This window comes from Pollicipes pollicipes, unplaced genomic scaffold, assembly GCF_011947565.3.
Source record: "Pollicipes pollicipes isolate AB1234 unplaced genomic scaffold, Ppol_2.1 Scaffold_2555;HRSCAF=2994_pilon_pilon_pilon, whole genome shotgun sequence".
In the NCBI taxonomy this organism is placed as follows: Eukaryota; Metazoa; Arthropoda; class Thecostraca; order Pollicipedomorpha; family Pollicipedidae; genus Pollicipes; species Pollicipes pollicipes.
In genome coordinates, this window is record NW_023596136.1 from 10,309,090 (window position 1) to 10,332,463 (window position 23,374).

Sequence of the window (23,374 nt, forward strand, 5' to 3'; positions counted from 1 at the left end):
GTAGGTCTGCTCCCCCGTACTGACTAGCCATTTAGAAGCCATCCCTATAACTATTTTTAGGTTTCAACGAGCTTCGTTAGGTGAGAATCATACTTTCGCCTCCAGTGCACGATCGGTTAACGTTGGTTTTTACTCTGAAATGCACGAGTTGTTCGAACACCAGTTTGTTACCAGCACTGCTCACATGACCACTAAACAATCACCGCGTGGTGATTGTTTAGTGGTCATGACCATGCGTTGACTACTTCGAGCAGCGTGGTTTCATTGGACGCATGTCCTTGCGGCCCCCATCATCGGTGAGCCGCGTCGCTGCGTGCCGGTTGCGTTATGATAGGGTGATTTTGGGAAGTTTCTTTTGAACAGACCAATTTTATGCCCGCTCATGGTTAAAATTGGCATAGGCTGTGTAAACGAAAGGTTGTTCACAAGCATTATGGTAAATATCACGGAAACGGGGCGAATACTAGCCCATCTCCAGAAACAGTGCACGCAGCGTGTGTCCAAATGAACCAGCTGTTTAAGAGTATGTAAACAGTATGTACCAATGTCGACCCGCCGCACGGGCTCCGCGGCATCGTCGGTTGCCGTCGCCGGCCCGCTCAGGCCGTAGATAGTCGTGCAGCGTTCTTCAAAAATCGCCGCCGCTCCGAAACCAGAAAGATAAGGAACACGTTTTTTATGTCAAAACACGCTAATGAATGTCCCATAGGCTGCTGAAAAATTTGGGTGCGATTGCGCAACATGCCGATTAGGTACTCTAAAAAACCTTAGGGTTGTTGCATCAACACCCCCTTATCAGGACGACGGCTAAGAAAATAAAAAGCCACCACAAACCATTGAGAGGGGGACTGGGGACTTAAGAATAAATGTGCCTAGGGTCTGAAGATATTTTTAAGGCTAAAAGATAGCCCCAAAGAGTTGAGGTGTCCTAAAGCCTTGAGGGGTGTCTCCATTGACACATATGGCAACCCTGCCGTTCGACCGTAGAGTGCATGCACACAAACCTGGCGTGCATCCATCGTTCGTGTTGCTGCAACTCCAATCACCTAATTAGTTTTAGGGCACCAATCTCAAACTTACACAACTAAAATATGGGCCCTGCATGGAGCCCTCCCCTTCCACCTTCCCCATCGTCACTCAGGAGGCGTCCGAGAACTCATGTCCAAGCTGCCGCCCCCAAGTAGCTTCGCTGTTGTGCATGGGCTCTCAGAGGTTCTTCTTTCGCTGGCGAAAGATCAGGGCATCTGATTTCCAGGCGTGAATTACGTCCGTGATACATGCTGCTCAGCTTACATGGTCACCCCACGGATGTCTTGTTCTCGGCGGCTACCAGATAGCGTTCTTCTGATTCCCGTCGGTAGTTCTACCTTTTCAGTTTGTGCACTTGACAAACCCTGTTGATTCATGAAAGCCAAGAGTTTATTCATGTGACACCATTCGCCAGATTGAAGATGCATCGCTGCGTTTAGCTCCCAGGCGCTGCAGTCGTCGCAGCATCCTGAAAACCCATTGGCTACCATCGACTGCAGCCTGGTGAAGCCGTCCGGGCCTCGTGCTAGCAACTCAGCAAGGCACGGGCTTCTTTGTTGCTTCAAGTATACCAACACCTCTTCTAGAGCCGGGCCACCTGCACGCTGGCAAGACAGTATCGGCGGCGTCGCTGATGTTTAAGAGCTGGATGACGGATGGGTCCGTGTCAACGAAGGCAGGCAAGCTGGCTGCGGCCGGTGCATCCTGTACAGTGGATTGCTGACCTGATGGTTCCCATGAGTCGTGCAGGAGAGAAGAGAAAATACAAACGTTGTCCAGGGCATTGGGAGTCAAACTCGAGTTGACTGGCGCCTGCTGACTTGGGTCGAGACTCTAGAAGGGGGGACGCTAAGATCTTACTCGGCAGGGAGGATCCATTGAACGGATTTACCTGGAACCAGAGGGCGGCGGTCCAGGGGGAGGACCCATCGAGCCGGAGGAGCCGGACGGTGGCGGTCCCGGCGGTCTGGGAGGGGGACCCATCGAGCCGGAGGAACCCGACGGTGGCGGTCCCGGCGGTCTTGGAGGAGGACCCATCGAGCCGGAGGAGCCGGATGGTGGCGGTCCCGGCGGTCCGGGAGGAGGACCCATCGAGCCGGAGGAGCCGGACGGTGGCGGTCCCGGCGGTCTGGGAGGCGGACCCATCGAGCCGGAGGAGCCGGATAGTGGCGGTCCTGGCGGTCTGGGAGGAGGACCCATCGAGCCAGAGGAGCCGGACGGTGGCGGTCCCGGCGGTCCGGGAGGAGGACCCATCGAGCCAGAGGACCCGGACGGTGGCGGTCCCGGCGGTCCGGGAGGAGGACCCATCGAGCCGGAGGAGCCGGACGGTGGCGGTCCCGGCGGTCCGGGAGGAGGACCCATCGAGCCGGAGGAGCCGGACGGTGGCGGTCCCGGCGGTCTTGGAGGAGGACCCATCGAGCCGGAGGAGCCGGACGGTGGCGGTCCCGGCGGTCTGGGAGGAGGACCCATCGAGCCGGAGGAGCCGGACGGTGGCGGTCCCGGCGGTCTGGGAGGAGGACCCATCGAGCCGGAGGAGCCCGACGGTGGCGGTCCCGGCGGTCCGGGAGGAGGACCCATCGAGCCGGAGGAGCCGGACGGTGGCGGTCCTGGCGGTCTTGGAGGCGGACCCATCGAGCCGGAGGAGCCGGACGGTGGCGGTCCTGGCGGTCTGGGAGGAGGACCCATCGAGCCAGAGGAGCCGGACGGTGGCGGTCCCGGCGGTCCGGGAGGAGGACCTATCGAACCGGAGGAGCCGGGCGGTGGCGGTGGTCTCGGGGGAGGACGGGGGCCTGGAGGACGCGGCCTGGGCCGACGGCCAGTTGCCACCGTCAGCACCACCAGCAGGAGACACAGTGCCAGAGCGCGCATGCTGCTTAGCTTCGACACTCCACTCGGCCAAGTCTTTTATACCCTCTGGGACAGAAGCCCCCAGGCACTTCTGCACCTGTGGCGGCGTGTGTTGCATACGTTCGCTTTTGCGGTGTGGATGAATTAAGAGTCATTCATGCAGTCAAAAGTACCCGTTGTTCCTTTTTCCATGGTTTGGCTGCACGCTCGTGTGCCTTAAGGCATTCACGCGATGCCATCTGTTCGCATAAAGCTTCCGTGACGTCATCGTTTTTCGGCCTTCAAGCCACCGAGTGACAAAAGCCGTTAGCTGTTGGTAGCTGTATCTGACATTGTTCTAGCACTTGGATGGCGGCAAGGGTGGTAGCACAACCGCGACAGAATGACAGCACGCACTTCCGCACGGTGACTGTGCTACTGTCATTGACTGTGTTGCAGGAACATTTTGCTGGGGCGTTTGGGACGTCATTCTCTGCAAAGCAGGCGTCCCGTGCAGCAGCAGGTCGGCTTCAACCCGTGGAATTCCCACATGTTCATATGGAAGTGGGTCGTGTATATCGAATCATGAGTTGATTTACTGAAAATCACCTCCCTGCCACGTCAAGTCAGATCTCAGACAATTTACACAAGGAATGAGTTATGTGGGATTGCAAAAAAATCACACCTCCCCTTGAGGCATTACGAAATTCATTAATTCACGCACTGAAGGATGCGGTCATCATTTTTGATATAGGAGCTAAATCATGTTGTAGGTAATCTACGTAGGCCTCATCCTAAACTGCATTTTCTTTGGTTTAATCACTTACTTTTTGCAGCTACCTGCAGGTTTTATTCAACAGGAGATTGCGCATAAAATGAAGATGGCGGCCGGAACTGATCTATCGATGTTCTTAAAGCCTCGATTTTTCTCGAGCACGCACGAGTTGAAGCATTCCACATTTGTATAGGGTTTTGAAATGAAATATCTATCTTGCAGGTCAATCCATGTAGTTTCGCCCTGTCATTTGCAAGACCCAAAATTATCTTGTCTCAGCTATACGCCCGCGAAGACGTGCAGACCATTTTTCGTGAACTATTTCAAGGTTCCGCAGGCGTCCATGACATTATCGTGACGTTATTCAAGTCTCAGCATTCCACTGGCCATGCGGCCTTCAAAATCAAGGAAAGTATATTAGTTGACTCGTATATCTGACGTTTGTGAACAAAATTTTCAGTTTTGACGGCCGTCAGCTGGCTCTTAGCCAATGTTGCGCAGGGTATCCAAGATTCTAACACGACTTATGATCTGTGATATATAATGGAAGAATTGACACCTTTTTCCTAGATGCGGAAATAATTCCTTGTGTTCGAATAAGCTAATTAAAGCGCTATAACAGATACAAATAACCACTTTAAACTTGCGGACAATTACACAAGAACATCACGAGAAAGGGCAAAAAATAATAGCTCCTAACGATATTCGGTTTAGCACTCAGCTAGCACGGCCGCGGGCCATCTCCCGGAAGATTGAAGAACTACAAGTAAAGGCTATTATACAAACGTTCCATGACGCAACCGACTTCTTGAGGAGCATATGTGTTAGATAGCTGTCTAGAGTAGCATTTTCCTATTACAACTATGCCAACAGCTATAAGTGAGCTTATGTCATCATATCTAAAGTTTGCTTCCATATCTCCAAATGTGGAATATTCGCTTTAAGGGTTAGGACATGATAAAGGAAATGCGAGCATTCCAGCAGAGGAGCTGGTAATACGAAGAAACACAATTTGTATGCGGATAGAATGTTTTAGTGTTGACAGATGCACAGCTGTATGCGACAAATGTACGATCCCGAGAGACGGCGAATAGCTTGCTGTGATAGAAGTCAACTTGGGCAAGAGCATTCAAATGATTCCAAAAAGTTGCACTGACGACCCACACCAAAGCCGTGGCGTTACGAAACTTCAGGACGTTGAGCCAAGTCGGGTACATAAATTTGTGAAGCCAGGCTGCCGTGAGGAAAAGGCATCGCTGGACCTGGATCGGGGGTTTGGTGATGTCTGAGGTTCGCGTCCAGGTCCTGAGTTGCGAGATCTTACATAGTGCGCAAAATCTACTCTATTCTTTTTAGCCACTGATATACCTTGTGAGCTTCTTGATGGAAAGAATTTAATTTACTCTTTGCGGTGCGAATGAGAAAAACAGTCCAGCATTTTGCTGGCGCTTGGCCTGTGGACCCTCCATGGTGTCAGAGACTCGGGTAGATTTGGGGATACGGAAGGCACGTAGCCTCATGTGCCAAAACGAAAATTGTTATGGCTATGCGGCATTGCGTTTCATTTGCCCTCGTTTTCTGTGGTTTATCACACTTAGAGCTATATTGCAACAGTTTCTGACAAATTTGTCTCCAGGTGACAATTTAGGCGGTTCAGAATTTCCTTGGTGACAAAAATCGCTTTTAACCTCTGGAGGTCATCTGATTCGATGAAGACCTTCATGTCAGGTCAGGTACCACCGGTACTGATCGATCGGCATGCCGGTACCAAAAAATTTATACGCATTAGAATCCTTCATGGACAGGATTTTTGGTACATAATTTAAATTCACTATTTACCCGCCAGAGTAAATGGAAATGGAGTAGTGTCGCGTGTGTTATCATTTTTTGGTGCATCCGAATTACAACCGCGAAATAGGAGCTGAAAATTCTATCAATTTAAACAATTCTTCTATTGTTTCGCAGCTGAAAGGCACAAAGAAAACCAAAACCGCGATATCATAATTAGCTGAGTACAGATAAGCTAGTTACACTTTGAAGGCTCCGCACTCGTGCCATGCTTACTTGAGGATTTTCTGTCTTTTCTACATGTTGCATGTTTTTAATCAACCCTTGAAGTATACTGACCTTCATTTCGGTGTAAATATTCCCTGGTACAGCTATGAAAAGCAGAAAATCGACGTTAGCCGACAAGACAGATTGCGAGCAAACGTCCAACAATGGCCACCAAAAAGCCATGAGCTGTTTCTACGGCGCCTAACGCGAGTGGCGTGTTGCAGTCAGCCTACCCCGCCTTGCGGATATTAGGTGAAGGTTTCTGTGGCAGCCTTAGATAGTCGCACACTTCAAATGTCATTCTTTACTCCGCGTTGGACAGTCTGAAGTCACATTACATCAACCCTACGCTGATAACCGAAAACTGCTTTGACAATCGGCGCCAAACAGAATGACGATTATGCCCACGATATCTTCCGCTAATACAGTGCGAACAAACGTATAACAGCAGGTCTGTAGTTTCCTGTTCAATGGGTAAGCGGGACCTTAAACTCCGTTGTGCTGAGATGAAAGCGCATCAAGCCCGGGCAAGCAAGCAGGAAAGAAACCAACAAAAGCAAACAGGCAAGAAACCGCCTCGTATGGTATTTGAGACTAGGTTTTTCCGCGCAGCCCTCCCCTTTCCAATTTCGCGAAAGTACCTCTGTGGTGGAGACTAACGACCGCGATACATGACAGTTTTGTCCCCAGATTACTCCAGCGTCAGGTCTGGCACTGAAGACCATTTCACATACAGGGGCCAGCGGCCTTTCTCATAAATGTTTGTTAGAAACCGTTTGTATTTTGTTAGTTGTAATTTAGAGTTTACAAAGTACAATTAACAACTGTTTCATAAAACAGGCGCGTTGCCCAACCGAAGCTGTAAAACTTAACATCGTGTGTAATTTGTCGCCGCCAATCAGCGGTGTTACCAAGGATGTATAAGAAGTACACCCGACCGGCTTTTTAGCACCCCATACGCCCAACTTCAACGTGATGTCACTGGAGTCTTGACACAGCGAGAGCAGCGCGCAACCCCGCACGGTACACACTAGGATCGGGATATTAGCGTTTCCGTTGGTTGCAGCTGCCTTGCATGCCAAATTTGCTGGAAAAGGCTACCCTTTCTTCCTTCCGTTCCTAAAAAACAGTACGTTATCAAAAGATTAGTTCGGTGTAACTTCGGGAAACCTAACCTAAATTACATCGCCGACGCTGAGCGGGACGCTAGCATGAATGCATGCAGTGAGGCTCACACAGTCGGGGTCGCCGTCCTCGCTGTCCCCGCTTTTGCCGGCACCGGTTTCTGCGTCACCCATGTGCACGTGCCCAAGGTCGCACTCAGAATCTTGGTGGAGGTGGGGTGACACAGGGCTTTATGAAAGGCCTCATGTGAAAGAGTCGTCAAGTTTTGAGCTGGCCCAATCTATTTTTTCTTTTGTTTCTTTTTTATCCAGTTATGTGGGCAGTTATATATATATATATATATATATATATATATATATATTGTCCAATTTTATCCGATGGAGGTGATCATGAGAGAGCCTGAGAGATCATGAGAGAGATCAAGGAATGGACACATATGGAAAAATCAGGCCCCCGGGCGAAACGGAGCGAGGTCTCTTATTGGTTATTGGGCCCACTGTACGACACATTACCATTTAATTGTCTCAATGCGGGCCCTTTTATTTCCCTATTTCCTGTCTCGCTTTATTGTTGGGGGCCTCGAGCAATGCAAGAGACTCGCTGACATTCCAGGTTCCGTCACCGTCGCTTTCTAACAAACCGGCCCGTTGCCGACTAGCATTCCTTTGCTGGCACAGGATCCCTCGTCAGACACTGTCACCCTATGATAAGACTCAGCGGCTCATTTTAATCTGTGTTTAGCTAGCCTCCGCGCCCACTTGCCATTAGTTCGTACCAACGGCAGGGGCACAATCAAGATTTTCTTAAGGGGTAGGGGCGGACCTCGGTGAGAACGTATCACGCCAATTTTTAATTTTCTTTTAATAGCCAGCGATGGTAAAAATGAACACATGTGAGCCGAATGGGGTGCCCCTTGGCTGTGCTCCTGCGTAACAACCAAACAGTAGCGATAGCAGGGTTTGAAGACTACTAATTTGTAGGCAGGGGTCGGTTTGTTTCCTTTCTGAGGGCCATCGTATGACACCCGTTCCCCATATTTTGTTGTCCCCCCCCCCCCAACAAATCTTCTGGTCCGAATGCCACAAAATCTTAGGAAAATATAAATATCGCAAGGACTTTTGTCAGACATTACCTACAGTTGATGACCGTGCTACTAAAGTTAAGAACTATTTCATACCACCAGGTTAAATACAAAAACTGCCGCACATCAAAATAAAGTGGTCTAAGAGCCGGTGAGAAACGCATTTAGGGTATGTTAAGTTCCCAGGTTCTCGCAAGGGCGTAATTTCACTGAATAATCTGTTTGGGGGAGGGGTAATTGCCCACCCTACCACAAAGCATGCATCTCACGCGGTTCCTCGACTTACCCCGTCATTTAGAAAAGTTTACGCCCGCCATGCTTACAGGATAATAGAAACACTAGCCGAAACATCACGACCTTGCTTGATGCTTTTAAGCAAGGTTTGAACAGTTATTCATTGCCTTGCCTCCAACCTCTTTGAATGCAGCATCTAACCTATGTTTCCGCTGCTTCCGCCACGGCGATGGGGCCAGCAGCGGCGGGGCCAATGACGCATGAGCGCACCAGTGACGCTATTGCCCTGTGCTGAGTCGCATGGGATTCGACCAATGGGAAGTCCAATGATGCCCCCCCCCCCCCCCTCCAGTGTTCACCCGCCAGCTGATGTCGCCAACGTCCGACGAACGCAGGAAAAACAGAAGTTATGTTATGGACCACCATAAATTCCGCGATGTATAGATAGAAGCGAAAGAAAATGCATCGCCAGTGTCAAGGAACAGAACATTAGATTTCCCAACACAAGAAAGCAAGCACATTTGTTATTGTATTCACCGTGTGTCTTACAGTTTAATGCAGGAGTAAACGAGCAGAATACTGGCTGTCATAGCAGCACGCGAAACAGCGATTCATTTAACCAGCATAGCCCCAGTGTTATATTACCGTGATAAGCACCTATATTCTACTCACGGACATAACGTTCGTGCATCGTTCATACTCGGCGACAGTGTTCCAAAATCAATTTTTGGCAGGGTGTGCGGATATTAAGAAAATGAAAGAATGTCGATATCTGATATCAAACCGAGCCAAAAAAAGCGAATTCACCGTTGAAATGATAGCATGTAAATAGAACAAGTAGGGACGTCCGTATTTTTGGTGAACTTCTTGTGAAGATGCATATATTATATTACCATCAGGCCATCTGCCCACTATATATATCCAATAGTATCCAATATTCACCAAAGGTGTCCTTCCAGCTTCATAAGCATTTGTCGCTTATCCTGGATCCTTTTCCTTTCCAGACCGCCACTAAAGCACGGTCGCATCGGATTCTTCCCCTGAAGGAGGCTGGCGGAATCCCGATCCTGAGTCCCGTTCATCTTTGAAGAAGTGTTTGTGATGCGCCAGTTACATAAAAATATCCTGAAATTGTTGTTCTGCTTTTCTGCTTGACCTTTCTTTCTATTCGCTAATAGCCTTCATAACTTGGGTTCAGGTGAAAAGCGGCAAGTAATTGATAAATGCTAGTTTTGCAGCATCCAGTGTTCATAACGTCCAGAAAACGTCCAATTCTGTGCCCATTGGGGGCTTTCATAAGGTCCAGGGACGCAAAGTCCAGAGTCGCTTAGTCCAGAGTCGCTTAGTCCAGAGTCGTAAAGTTCAGTGCTCAAAACGTCCAGTATCCATGGCAACCAGGCTAGTTTGGATTCCTGCAGCTAAACAGCACTGCAGAAACATATTTGAGTCCTGCCGCTATGTCCATCTTTTGTCAACAGATGGCACAGTCAACCTGGCATTCAACTGATGATCACCAGATGCGCGCAGTCAAGCATGGTTACTATAAATTACCTAAACGCTTGGCGGCCGTGTCCGGCCTGGGTGCGGCCACGCCCCGGGGCTCACCGACCGACTGGGCGCAGATGCGCCGGGCGGCGGCGCGGCCGGAGACATGGCGGGCGGCGCGTGCTTGGCAGGGACCGCTGCGCCTGCGGGGTACGCGGGCTCTCCCGTCCCGCCGCTGCTGCCGGGGCCCCAAATGCCAGGGTACGCTCAGTTGCTCAAGGGCAGTTCATATTGGTATCGGGTTCTTTCCACTTGCTTGGAGGACCCCGCGCTGTTGCTGGGGCCACACATAAGGTAGCGCTCCGAGGCACTCGATGCTCAGGGGCTCTCCCCATTGACCTATGACTCTTTCCCTTTTGGAGCTTTTTTGCTGAGGACCCTTCACTTGTCAGAACTCTGTCTGTTAACCTGCCCGGGCACTCTTGATCACACAGGGGCGTCAGTTCATGTACACTGATCTTCGGCTAGTGCGCTTTATTCAGGGGATCCTGTACTCCGGTCGGACCCTACATGTTAGCCTGCCGGGGTGCTCCCGGTCGTTCAAGGGTCCCACCATATTGGTGTTAGGTGCTTCTCGCTTGTTATGAGGACCCTTCACTGTTCGTTGGAGCTTTTTTGTTGGCCTGCCACGGCAGTTTCCACGGCACGGCCTTGTTGGCCTGCTACGGCACTGATGACACTGCACTTGCGGCTATGGCGATTACAACGATGAATTCGTTATTGCGATTGTCGAACATAATTTTACACGCCGCCGACGTCGTGAATCTTGTTTCCATTGTTTATTGAATTTGGGACGGTTATTATACCTGTACGCTACGTTTTGATATATCTTTGAAGATAGGATATTATGTATTCCCTTGCAACATACAAAGCAAAAACTCTGTATTAGTTCTCAGCCATCAGCTGATCTCATCAATTACCCGGCTAACGGTATATAAGCCGGAATCAAGGTCGTGCTTTATCTTGATGGCATTTAGCAGCCAATTTAAGTGTGTGCTGCCATGTTTTCTTCGAAATACTTAGCCTTAAAATGACCGAATTCACCATGTTCTGACGAAGATGAACAAGCTCCATGTATGTGCATACAGAGCACGCCTAGTTTTCTAGAGCAATGGGCAGTAAACTAGGCTCCCGTATACGAACTGCATACATAAAAATATTAAAACTTAATGGCCGGATTACGAGAATTTTGGTGGACGCAGCCCTGAAGTCTAAGGAACCCGCAAAGTAAGAGAACTTCTTCAGTTGTCTAGCATTTTCGAATCGTAATGTGTGGAGATTTGGTTACCGTGAAGTTTACTGCTTCCGGTCACTCCGATATCGCGTCGTGTTAGTTCTGGCCGGTGCTTTTGACGGAATCGCACATGACATTTAATGGTGATATATATATATATATATATATATATATATATATACATATATATATATATATATATATATATATATATATATATATATATATATATATGTGTGTGTGTGTGTGTATATATACGCTTTTACGAAGACAGACGCACGAAGCTCGCAGAACTTGCACGGTATGTGACTGGTGACTGACTCTTCTATATATCTGGCTCTTCATTTCATTTCGACACCTTAAACACTTCAATATCAGAGCATAAAACACGAGCATGCAAACCATTAATAAACTTTTCAGACAGCACTCACTGCCGTTTTGACTTGGCAACAACAAACAATTCTTTAGTCGTGCAGAAAATAAAATTAACACCACACACTGTGAATAACATAATAAACACAACAAATCACAGCACTGCATGCCAACCACCCAATAACCGCGCCATTCATCAGTGTCTTGTCCCATGTCTAAGCGATTTACTTGTGATGCTGCTCCAAAGAGATAATTCACCAGTTTGATTCATTTCTTTGTTTAGAAGTTTTGTTGTGGTCATGAATGAGTAGTGCATCCAGCATGTTGAGTTTCATTGTTTTTTTACGCGGATTATAAAATTGCAGTGTTTTGTGTAAGGGCTCGGCGCGCGAGGAGAGTATTGTGGTCGGGCTGTACGTGATCCCTCTATGCCCCCTCCGTGAGGTGCTCTGTGAGACGTCGGAACAAAAGTGTTGTAGTTACACCATTGTAGGATACGGAACCTTGCCGCAACACGTGGCAGCGGTCAACAGACAGGTGGAAATGACCACGTATCGCAATCGGTTCTTTCCAACACTTTATGAAGAAAATGGGCATGTGTGTAAAAGGTGTCCCCTTGCCGGATGTTACACTAGCGCACTTTTTAGATTGGTAGTCGGGCCGGATTGCGTGAGGGCGCAATGGGAAGGCGCAATGACGCAATCTCTCTTGCTCGTAATGCTGCAACGTTGAACCCATTCAGAGAATCAACTGGCCAGCCAACTAAAATGCATTGGTGAATGCTCTGGTCAGCAGCTGAAGGCACTACGTCCCATCCTGGGGTCCCCAGCGGCGTTTAGTCTAGTGATAGCCCACAGGACCATACGGAGACCCTCAGAAGGATGCATCACGACCGATCCCTTCCTCGATGCGGCTGGCTCTGTGACTGAGACATCCACCAACGGATCGGAGCAGGGGCATTCGCTGATGCAAACGGACTGTTTACTGGCACAGGAAGTCCAATAATTGGTATCGAGACACTAATTCGCCTTGTCGTTCCCTGGGTGAAATGGGTGCAGAGGGTCTCTCGTCCGGTTCTGGTGTCCCTGGCTGTCACAGGCCTCTCCATTGTCTCATTGTACATAAGAACCCCTTTTTGTCATTTCCCATGAATCCTTTCATTGTCAGGATCGTCCAGACCAGCACAATGGGCTCTTCGACATGCGCGGGCTCATCATCGTTCCTATTCAGCAAATGTGCTCTTGGTCGGGGCTCATTGCCGACACATGGTCTCGTGCTAGGGACTGTGGTCACTGACCAGCACTGTGGGTCCTTCATTGTTTCAGGCGTCCCGGCGAATGTAGGATGCCTTCTAACTGACATTTAGAGATCTTGGCCTTGTCTCTGCTTGGGAAATAACCGCTACGCCCCAGAATAGCAAGGAACGGACTGTTCGATATGGTTGTTCTCAGTCAGTTGCTTCAAATAGAGGCACAGTCGCACGGGTCTCCGATTAGTGCTACAGCTACTCTTACAATTTAGTGTCCGGCCTTCAGGCTGTGGTCTATCCATACGATCTCTGGCTTGCCCTTCGAACCCTTTCATCGTGCTCTTGATCTTCGGCCCCAAGGGATCAAAAAAGGATCTTCGGAACCCATGGGACGCTTGGGGCCTAAAGGGAAGGTGGGGTGGGGGAGTCGTGCTTAATTCGGTTCCCCGCAAAAATAAAGCTTTAGGTGCCACTTTGAGTGCCCCTGGAATCTTGCATCGCCTTAACAGAAATGTTTGGATCCATTGTGGCATTCCTTTTTAAATTGGGGATCATAAAAATAAATGTTGTAATGTCCCGCAATCAAGGCTCTTGCTGCCTTTTCACCGAAGGAGCCGAATGAGGATTTCAACAGTGAGAGGCAGGGCAATTGTGGTGCCCCTGTATTTCGGTGCCCCTTGAAATGAAAATTTTAGACCACCTTCAATTGTTCTTTCAATCGCCCACTTGAATTTGGTGCCTAAAGGAAATGAATGCAATGGTGGTCCGAAAGAGAGGTGTCGCTTGGCCGAATGGGCCGATGCAGGATTTCCGTAATAGAGAAGCACGGGTGTTGTGATGATGCGTCGTAAAGCTCTAATGACAACAAAGGTTGTTGGTGTCTGTTTCCTGGACAGGGTGCCCCTTCCCTGAACGGTCCGATTAAGAATTTTTCCAAAGTAAAAGGCACACCGATTGTAATGCCGCTGGATTTTGGCACTCTTTTAAATTATGGTTTTGGGGTTTGTAAATGGCCCGCTTTGATTTAGTACCCCTTGGAAATCAAGATCAGCTCGCCCCACAAGGACGGTTTTTGCGCCTCCTTGCCCATGGATCCGATCCAGGACTTAATCAGGGTGGAAAGCTCAACATAGTTATGCCCCTGGAATGAATGGCTCTCTCGGAATAAAGGGTTAGGGCCCTTCTGATACTCTCTGGAATTGGGTGCTTCTTGAGAATAAAGGTTATGTTGCCCCGAAATAAAGGATTTGGTGCTCCCTCGCCGCCTGGGCCGACGCAGGGTTTCGTCGAAACCACTGCACGAACGTCGTGGTGCCCCTGCACCTTGGTGTGTCATAAAAATATAGGTCATATAGTTCCGAAATGAAGGTATTGTTGCCCCCTTGCGATGAGATTTGGTGCCTCTTCAGGGCGTCAAAACCTCCTTGCGCCCAAGGGGGTAGGAATGACCCCATGGCCCCTCCCCCTCTGGACCCACCCCTGCTTTGTGGTGCTTCATGAAGTGTGTGCCTCTAGAAAATAAAAGCTAAGACACCCGGTAATGAAGTTTTTTTGGTGCTCTATCGTGGTACGGGCAGATCGAGAATTTTGCAAGGGTGAAAGGCATAGATATTGTGAGTCCATGGATTTTGGACACTGTTTAAAACCAATGCTTTGGGATATTTGAATTGCCCATTTAGATAGAGGGACTCTTTAAAATAAAGGTTAGAGTGCCGCGAAATGAAAATTATGGTTCTCCAAACTGACCGTTTCGGTGCCCCCTAGCCCAAGGGGTCAATCCAGGATTTCGTCTGGGTAGGAGCCACAACACTGCTGTTTTCCTGAAACTTGGTGCGCTCAGAAAATGAAAGGTTTGGGCCGGTTATGGTGTACCCGGATTTCAGTGCCTGTCGAAAATAAACATTTGTTGTCATTTGTGGTGCCCGTGAAATTTTGGGGCCTTTTAAAAATAAAGATATGTGGATACGAAATGACGATTGTGTTGCCCCTTCACCATGAGATTTTGTTGCCCCATCACCCGAAGAGACAGGGGGCAGAGCCCCATCCAACCCCTACCCCCTGCCACTCTGAATCCGCCATTGGTCAAGGTCGGCTGACAAGACACACCTCATCGCCTCATCGCCTCAAAGCGTAGCCCGTTATTTCCTCCTAGTTTGTCATTCGGTTCCTCGCGTAAGCCCCATTTATGCCACTTTGTGTGGATCTGAATATATACCGTGTTGTATTCATGACTGCAAAACCCAACTATGTGTTCCAAAAAGTGTTGTTTGTACATGCTATGTAGCTGGCGCCTCCTTCGCACGAAACACATGTTTTGGGCCATGCTGTCTCTAAACTCTCCCCACGCAGGCTCTAAGCGCTTGTTTCCTTCAAGTCAACAGGTACCCACCAGCGGCTCAGGTACGCACGCGGACAGGTACGCACGCTGTGTTGCTACATACGGCCCGCTGCTAGACGCCTATTGCATCCTGCATCCCTCATCCCGTTTCAAGAGCATTTGGAATAAGCACTGTTGAAAGTGCTCTCTGCTGTCCTTGCCCCTAGCACACGGTGTTCCTACCTCCATTACTAAGGACGTAGCAAAACAATGAAGCGAACTGTGCATATTAAAAACCATCGTCATCACCTTCATTATATATATATATATATACATATATTTATATATATATATATATATATATATATTCATGACTGCAAAACCCAACTATGTGTTCCAAAAAGTGTTGTTTGTACATGCTATGTATCTGGCGCCCCCCCAAATATATATATATATATATATATATATATATATATATATATACATATGTGTGTGTGTGTGTGTACCTGCATCGTCGTCGTATTTCCCTTGGTCTTACACGAGGTCTGATTGACTGACTTCTGACTTAGCGGTTACGGCCATCGGTTGCCTTGGCCGATCAGCTGATCGTTCGCGCCATTTTCATTCGCGCCAGCCCGCCTGTTGTCACGCGCGTGAAGTTTGGCACGTGGATGAAAATGTTCTAAGCACAATCATAATTGGTCGGAGAGGGACGTTTCCCGCTTTGAGCTTCTTAAGCGCCGTAGTCGTTTAGCACTGGACCCCAGACAGGTCGTGACTTGTCGCGTGGGAGTTGGTTTTCGGAGGCGGGCTCAGTGGGAGATGAAGCAAGGAGCAAGTAAATATGGAAATAAGCAAGCATTCCTGTCTCGCTTGGTTGCAATTGTCGACAAAATAAGGATAATCTTTTCACGAAACATCATTGCCGATATCGAATGCAACAATCAGATAATGTGTAAGACAGCGAGAGTAGATACTCACACATGCGCACGACATAACACATGCAGAAGGGATGTCACCAACCACACATTTATGAGCACTACATAAAATGAATTCATACGTTCGCACTTTAATTATGATGGCATATCTCCCGTTATATAACTCCGTTCACAACTAGGCATGATATTACGGAGACCAGAAGAAATGTGAGAAGAAACACAAATGCACGGTATGCTGTCACCTTAACCGAGACATGCATCAAAGAAAACCTGCCTCCACCTGAAATGACGGAAAATCAAATTAAATGGCAGAACCGGCCGCGACCCTACTGCCTGCCGGCCACGCATCCGCTAAATACCGACAATAACATGATGTTATGACAGTTGTTTCGGTTTTCCTATATGCGATCGACGTGCTGTTTGGCGCCTGTGACGTGATCGACGACTGTTTGGCTCCTGACGCCTACACTTTTGCATCCCCCGTTTCAAGGGCATTTGTAGCGCACTGTGGGATCCGACATCCATGATCAAAGACTTAGCGAAACGATGAAAGGAGCTGAACGTATTGAAAACTATTATGATGATATTCAAATTGTATACCCGTATCTTTGTCATATTTCATTTGGTCTTACGCGCTCGCTGTAGTTCGTCTTACACGATAACAGCGACCGGTTGCCTTGGTCGATCATCTTATCGTTCGCGCCATTTTCATTCGCGTCAACCCGCCTGTCGCCCAGCGCGTGCAAACAGTCTGGCGCGTCAATGAGACGCTCTCGTTTGGACGGGGAAGTTTCGCGAGTATCGGAACCCTTCGGTACCGGCCCATGGACAGAGCACAACTTGTTGCGAGAGACTTGGTCTTTTGGGACGGGGTCAGCGTGAGGTCAAGCTAGGAGCAAGCAACTATGGAAGGAAGCAAGGATTGTTTTTTTTTTTTTGCTTTGCCCGCTATGGCTTCAGTTATTAGCAGAATGAGGAATATCGTTTCACGAAAAATCGTTGCCGACACCCAACGCAGCAATAATATGACGTTTAACCCTCACTATGATAGGCGGTGATTATGGCATGTGCTTTGATACCAAAACGTGTTCCTAGATTTTCTGGTTTCGGAGCAGCGGCAGTTTGTGATGAGCACTCGACGGCGATCTATGGCTGGCTCAGGCGGCGGGCGGCAACAGAATTGCACTACAGAATGTACTCAGAATTGAACAAGACACGCGCCAACTTGAGGTTCGTGTCACTGCAAGGCTTGTTCTCGTCAACACAAAATAAAGCTGCAGAGTGCGGTTTTGGTAAAATTCGACCTTCGACCTGTCAACAACATAAAAACTAGTACCAATCGTGAGATCGTGTTCAAAACAATATACTGCTGTTCTCGGCAAGCTCTATCCCTATAAGCTTGGAATCGCCGAGGGAGGGCCGCATAACCTCCTCTCCCCTATCAGTCCGAGTTATGCAAAATGGCGAATCAGGGCGATGGCTAAGACATACAGCAAGCACAGGTACTTAAACATAGGTACAACGCACATGGAGATGGGACATTACCAACAGTCACATATTTCCTGAGCGAAACATTACATGAATCCACACTTTTGCACTCCGATCTGTGAGTGCTAGAGCTCTCCCGTTACGTCACTCTGGCCATAAATCGGCCAGATATTCCGGAGGTCAGACAATCTTTACAAGAAACATAAAATTGCACGATATGCTGTCATTTTCACCGAGAGAGTCATCGAAATAGCTTGTCACCGTCAATCACGAAAACATATATGATGCATGTGAGCATTTGGCGTGGCAGTGTTTTTGAGACAAGAGTATTTTTGGAGGGCGTTCCTATTGTCCAGAGGTACAGAATGTCCAAGGGCACAAAATGTCCAGAGTGCAGAATGTCCAAGGTACAGAATGTCCGACGTCCATAATGTCCAAGGTACACAGTGTCCAAGATGAGAAATAGCTTCCAAAATGGCGCAGAATGGAAAGGGCCCGTTTTATAATGCCCAACATACAGAATGTTCAAGGTACGGAATGTCCAAAGTACAGAATGTCAAATGTACGCATTGTCCAAGGCACAGAATGTCCAAGAATCAGAGCTTCCAAATAAGTTCTTGAAGCGGCCGCCAGGGTGTCAATAATCGCCCTTATTGGTAGGCAGCGTTGCTCCGCCAAGCGTTGGCCACGTGCATGCAGTCGACGCTAGTGCGAACACTATAAGCATGCAGTCGGTGGGTCGCATAGCAACGGATTTATTTCCCACACTGGTGCAAAGATGGTGTCGGATGCTGTTGGTCGGCGAGACCGCGCTCGACTTGCAAGTGATCGTTGAGTACGAGACCTGTGAAAACGTGGCAACGTTGCCCTTAGCCGGCGTGGAACTTGTTCTGTGTCTGACCGGGGGGGGGGGGGGGGGGGTGTTCGCTGTTTGGTCGTAGCTTGATCGCTGTCACGTTTTTATCACAATTAGCCTACAGCATCCAAAGGAGTAAACCTTGCGAGAAACGGGAAATATGGGTATCAATAATTTATGCTTTCTATCGGGTTAATGGACTGTTTTGATAATTTATCACTGGGATCTAGGTCAAATGTGTAATATATTACAAAGTACGCCACAGTACAAATAATAGGATATGGTTTAATGAATAGCCATTTGTGGTCAAGATACTGCACATGATGCCATTTAGAACAATTAGCTGATGCATCAAGAGATTGGTGGATTTTTTCACTGATGTGGATTCCCACATCAATTTATTGGGTCTGGTAGGGGCGGCGCCAGGAGATATAAGTTGAGGGAAGACTTTTCCAGAGGGTTTCCTGAACAACATGGGGTCTTCTTCCAGAGAGGGGGGGGGGGGGGGGCTTCCAGGCCTGGTCCTTTTGAAGCCGGCACCAAGGCATGTGACATGTGAATCCTCATTGATCTGGACCATGCATTTATATTCACGTAAATAAATGTCGACAAGAAAAATCCAGAAAAGGGGAGTGCGTAAATGTTAAACTGTGTTAAAGCCTAGTTTCAGTGCGTATATGTGACACCGGTCAAGTTGTGAATTAGTTACCCTGAATGGGGGGGGGGGGGCAAACGCATAAAAATACATCCAAGTTGTCAAAACATGGCTCTTGTCCTCCACGGCTCTCCATTCACTACCCCGAGCCAGTAACTCATAATGCAACGAGGCAGTTTCGCCCGTGACGAAGCAGCAACGATGAGTTTGCCTCCCGAGCTGGGAAAGATGAGGGTCAGAAGAACTATGTTCGGAAGGCTTAATGACTGGAAGATCTATACGTCGAAAACCCACACTCGGATTGCCCACGCCCACGACTTCGAAAGAAACTTCTACTCCCCCGGATGAAACCCTAAAAGGAAATGGGGCAAATAGCGAATGTGGAGCGCTGAGGGCGAAAAACAGGGGGACTCAAACCTACCCACACTGTCACAAGTGGCCTGGGCAGCACGCACTAACTGATTAAGCTAGGGCGGCGTTTCTGCTACTAAAATTCCCACCAGTTCAATAGGAGGCACTGATTAACAAGTCAGGAGATCCCGCCGGGCTGAGAAGTGGCTGTGCTTGATTTCATATTTCTAGGAAGTTAGTTTGTAAATTGGGCGAAATCTGAGGACAACTTCGGTTTTTTAGATATGCTCGCCCTACAGGGGAAGTCGGTGACACTGCCTCTATTCATCGCATGAGGGCAAACCCAGAAATTCATCACTTGTGAAAAGAAAAAGGCAACGCTTTCACGTGTGGCAACCGTTAATGTACGCAAGTGCTGTAACACACGTACGCACGCACGCACGCACGCACGCACGCACGCACCCAGCGTGCTGCCGAGCCCACATGTGACGGTGTGGGTAGATTTGAGTTCTCCAGTTATTGGCCCTCAGCGCTACGCATTCGCTATTTGCCCCATCCTTTTAGGGTCTCATCTGAGGAAGTTGAAGGTTCTTCCGATGTCTCCTGAGCGTGCGCAATCCGGTATTCCACGTATAGATCTTCCGGGCATTAAACCTTCCGAACATAGTTTTTCTGACACTCATCTTTCCCAGCTCGGGAGACAAGCTCACCGTTGCTGCTTCGTCAGCGGCGAAACTGCTTCGTTGCTATATGAGCTGCCGGCTCGGGGAAGTAAATGGACGGGCGTAGACCACAACAGCCATGTTTTGACAACTTGGATGCATTTTCATGCGCTTGCCCCCCCCCCCCCCCCCCATTCACGACTTGACCGGTGCCACGTTTGCGCACTGAAACTAGACTTAAACGCAATTTAACATTTACGCACTCCCCTATTCTGAATTCTTCTCGTCGGCATTAATTTACATGAATATTAATGCATGGTCCATTTCAAAGAGGACACGCATGTCACTTGCCTCAGTGACCGCTTCAAAATGGCCGGGCCTGGAAGCCTTCCCCCCCCCCCCTCCCTCTGAAAGGAGACCCCACGTTGTTCAGGAAACCATCTGGAAAAGCCTTCCCTCAAGTTATGTCTCCTGGCGCCGCCCCTGCCAGACCTAATAGATTGATGTGGGGAATCCACATCAATGAAAAGTCTCCACCAATCTCTTGATGCACCAGCCAATTGTTCTAAATGGCATCGTGTGCAGTACCTTAACCACAAATGGTTATTAATTAAGCCATATCCTATGATTTGTAATGTAGCGTGCTTTGTAATAGGGTACGACTTTGACCTAGATCCCAGTGATAACTGAGCAGGAACAGGCTATTAACCCGATAGAAAGCATAAATCACTGATACCCATATTTTCCTCTTTCTTGCAAGGTCTGCTCCTTTCGACGCTGTAGGCTAATCGTGGTGAAAACGTGATAGCGACCACTTAGGATAAACAACAGTTGCAACAAGAGGTTCTAGTTGCATATAGCTATGACGAAACAGCAAACACGCCCCCGGTCAGGCACAGAAGTTCCACGCCGGCTAATGGCAATGCCGCGACTCTTTCACAGCAGCTTCGCGCGTGTCCAACGCCCCACTCCACGGTGCTTATCTCGTATTCAACGATCGCTTGCGAGTCAAGCGGGGAGTCGCCGACCAACAGCATCCGACACCATCTCTACACCGGAGTGGGAAATGAATCCGTTGCTATGCGACCCACCGACCGCAAGCTTGCAGTGTTCGCACTGGCGTCGACTGTATGCGCGCGACCGACGCTGGGCGGAGCAACGCTGCTTACCAATAAGGGCGATTATTCACACCCTGGCGGCCGGTCCAAGAATTAATTTGGAAGCTCTGGTTCTTGGACATTCTGTGCCTTGGACAATGCGTACATTGGACATTGGACATCCTGTACTTTGGACATGATGTACCTTGGACATTCCGTACATTTGGCATTATGAAACGGGCCCCTTTCCACTCTGCGCCATTTTAGAAGTTACTTCTCATCTTGGACATCGTGTACCCTGGACATTATGAACGTCGGACATTCTGTACCTTGGACATTCTGTACTTTGAACATTCTGTGCCCTTGGACATTCTGTACCTTGGGCAATATGAACGCCTCCCGCCACCCGCCGCTGCCTAACATCAATCGCAGGACCGGAGCCACACGGCCTTCGGAGACTGCAACGCCGGCCGTTTGGGTTTTTGAGCGAAGATTTGCCAGCGTGTATGGTCAAAAATACGGTATATAATTTTTTCACCTCGATTCTGAACGAAGGATGAAAATTCCCGAACGAACATGGGTTGGCGATGTCGAAACAACCATATGACCCTCTCTCTATCTACAATCTACGTTTACTACCCTCGTCGTTCCCAATGTCTCTGTGCAACCCCCATCATACCAAACCCCATCCCGAAAATTCTGGGATAGTGCCTGAATTCAATCGGCTTAGAAAGAGTACACTAAACCATTGTAAAATGAATAGCGCTGGTGGATTTATTCTATACAATCATATAATGTTTGGTTCCTTCCATTGACTTCTAAATACAAATCAGATAATTTTTCATTACAGTAAATTGTTAGGTGCCTACTGGCCTCTTTTGCAGGTAAAGAAAGCGCCTATTGAAAAAAGCCAAGAGATCCATGCTATCGAAAACTTCTTTTTGGGATGGGGGATCTATTCACTAGGAAGAAGCCCTTTGCTAGCCCTGTATGGTGAGCCCATTGAACGCCGCATGTGCGTACGCAAGTCTTCCCTCCTTCACTCCTACGTATTTTGCAAAACTACATCCCTGCAGCCTTACATGTACCGACCACATGGTTATACAAGCAGCTGAAACAATATCACTCTTGGTTTTGTGACGTCATCGTACAATCAGCTGCAAGCGTTGTCGACATTCACAATCTTCGCATAATCATTGCCGGTGCAGCACTCGCACTTCTTGACATGATTCCAATTATTTAGAGCAAAACCCATGTACGTTAAGTATCAACAGATGTAAACAACACTTTTGAACACTTCTAGCATCTTAATTTATTAGCCTTATATGCAAAATGCCGGCAACTACAAACCCTTTATCCCACGCCTGTCCGCCGATCAGTGCGCTAAGTCTGAGGTGTAACGGGCAATGTGTCAAGCCTACACCAGCTATGCCCGTCCTGTTACCTTGAAGCCACTGTTCTTCTCAGCAGCAGGAAACCCCGGGTGAATTATTGACATTTGTCGCTCCAACGACCTTCGTTCGCCTCTGGAGCTCTAGCCAAGGTATCCACGAACAAGAATCCTCCTGGCATCGGCGAGGCTTTTAAACGATATTACTTTTTTAAAAACTAACGATTAGCTAACGTTCTTCTAGCCAGCCTGATTCTCACGAAGTGAACGCAACAAACAGCAGCCCACAGCTTTTCACTGAACCTAATGTATTACCGCGTGGCAAACAAGTCGGCCCATGTGTCTCAACTGGCATGACACTTCAAAGCGCTGCGTAACAAACTGATTACGTTCGTCGCGAAGAGCTGTGGCCAGCTACGATTCTTACAACTAGTAATAAGCCTAGTTATTTGGTATCTTACACTGTTTAGTATGTATAGTGGACCTTGGCTGAAAAATCTGTGAAAAGCACTGGCCTGATGGGCATTGGAAAAGCGCTGAGTCGCCGATGATCTGTGACGCCAGCACTGGTATAGTAAAGTTTGTAGTATGCTTCTGTCAAATGCAAAAAACCGTCCTGGTTAAAGCTGTTATGTTTGACTGCATCGTTTGGCTCAACTTGCTCATATAATGAAACGTCAACGTTTCGACCTGTGCTCTACACATGCTCACTCCGCAAGCGTTAGCGAGCACAGTCCAATACTATGCTTTGAGTTTCGTCTAGCTTGGATGATTTTTTTTTGTAATATGGTCTGGTCTGTTGAAGCTTTTTCGTTTTCAAAATTTTGTCGCCAGTTAGTTCGCAAGTGTCAGTTTTATCACTGATATTATCCGGCAAATCAGAAGTTTTTTCCACCCCTGTAAATCAGAAACCTTAGAGAGAGAGAGAGAGAGAGAGAGAGAGAGAGAGAGAGAGAGAGAGAGAGGAGAGAGAGAGAGAGAGAGAGAGAGAGAGAGAGAGAGAGAGAGAGAGAGGAGAGAGAGAGAGAGAGAGAGAGAGAGAGAGAGAGAGAGAGAGAGAGAGAGAGAGAGAGAGAGAGAGAGAGAGAGAGAGA

The 23,374-nt window shown here is 48.4% G+C and overlaps 1 protein-coding gene across 1 annotated transcript in view; it reads left to right on the top strand.

The window, feature by feature from the left end:
• Nucleotides 1-1,158: 1,158 nt before the first annotated feature.
• The window catches only part of LOC119108618 (cuticle collagen 2-like), a 32,784-nt gene continuing 10,568 nt past the window's right edge, over nt 1,159-23,374 (top strand). Inside the window, exons 1-2 of the mRNA XM_037232223.1 lie at nt 1,159-1,180; nt 2,223-2,750. Of these exons, the coding sequence (XP_037088118.1) occupies nt 1,159-1,180; nt 2,223-2,750 (550 nt within the window). The remainder of the gene's footprint in view (nt 1,181-2,222; nt 2,751-23,374) is intronic.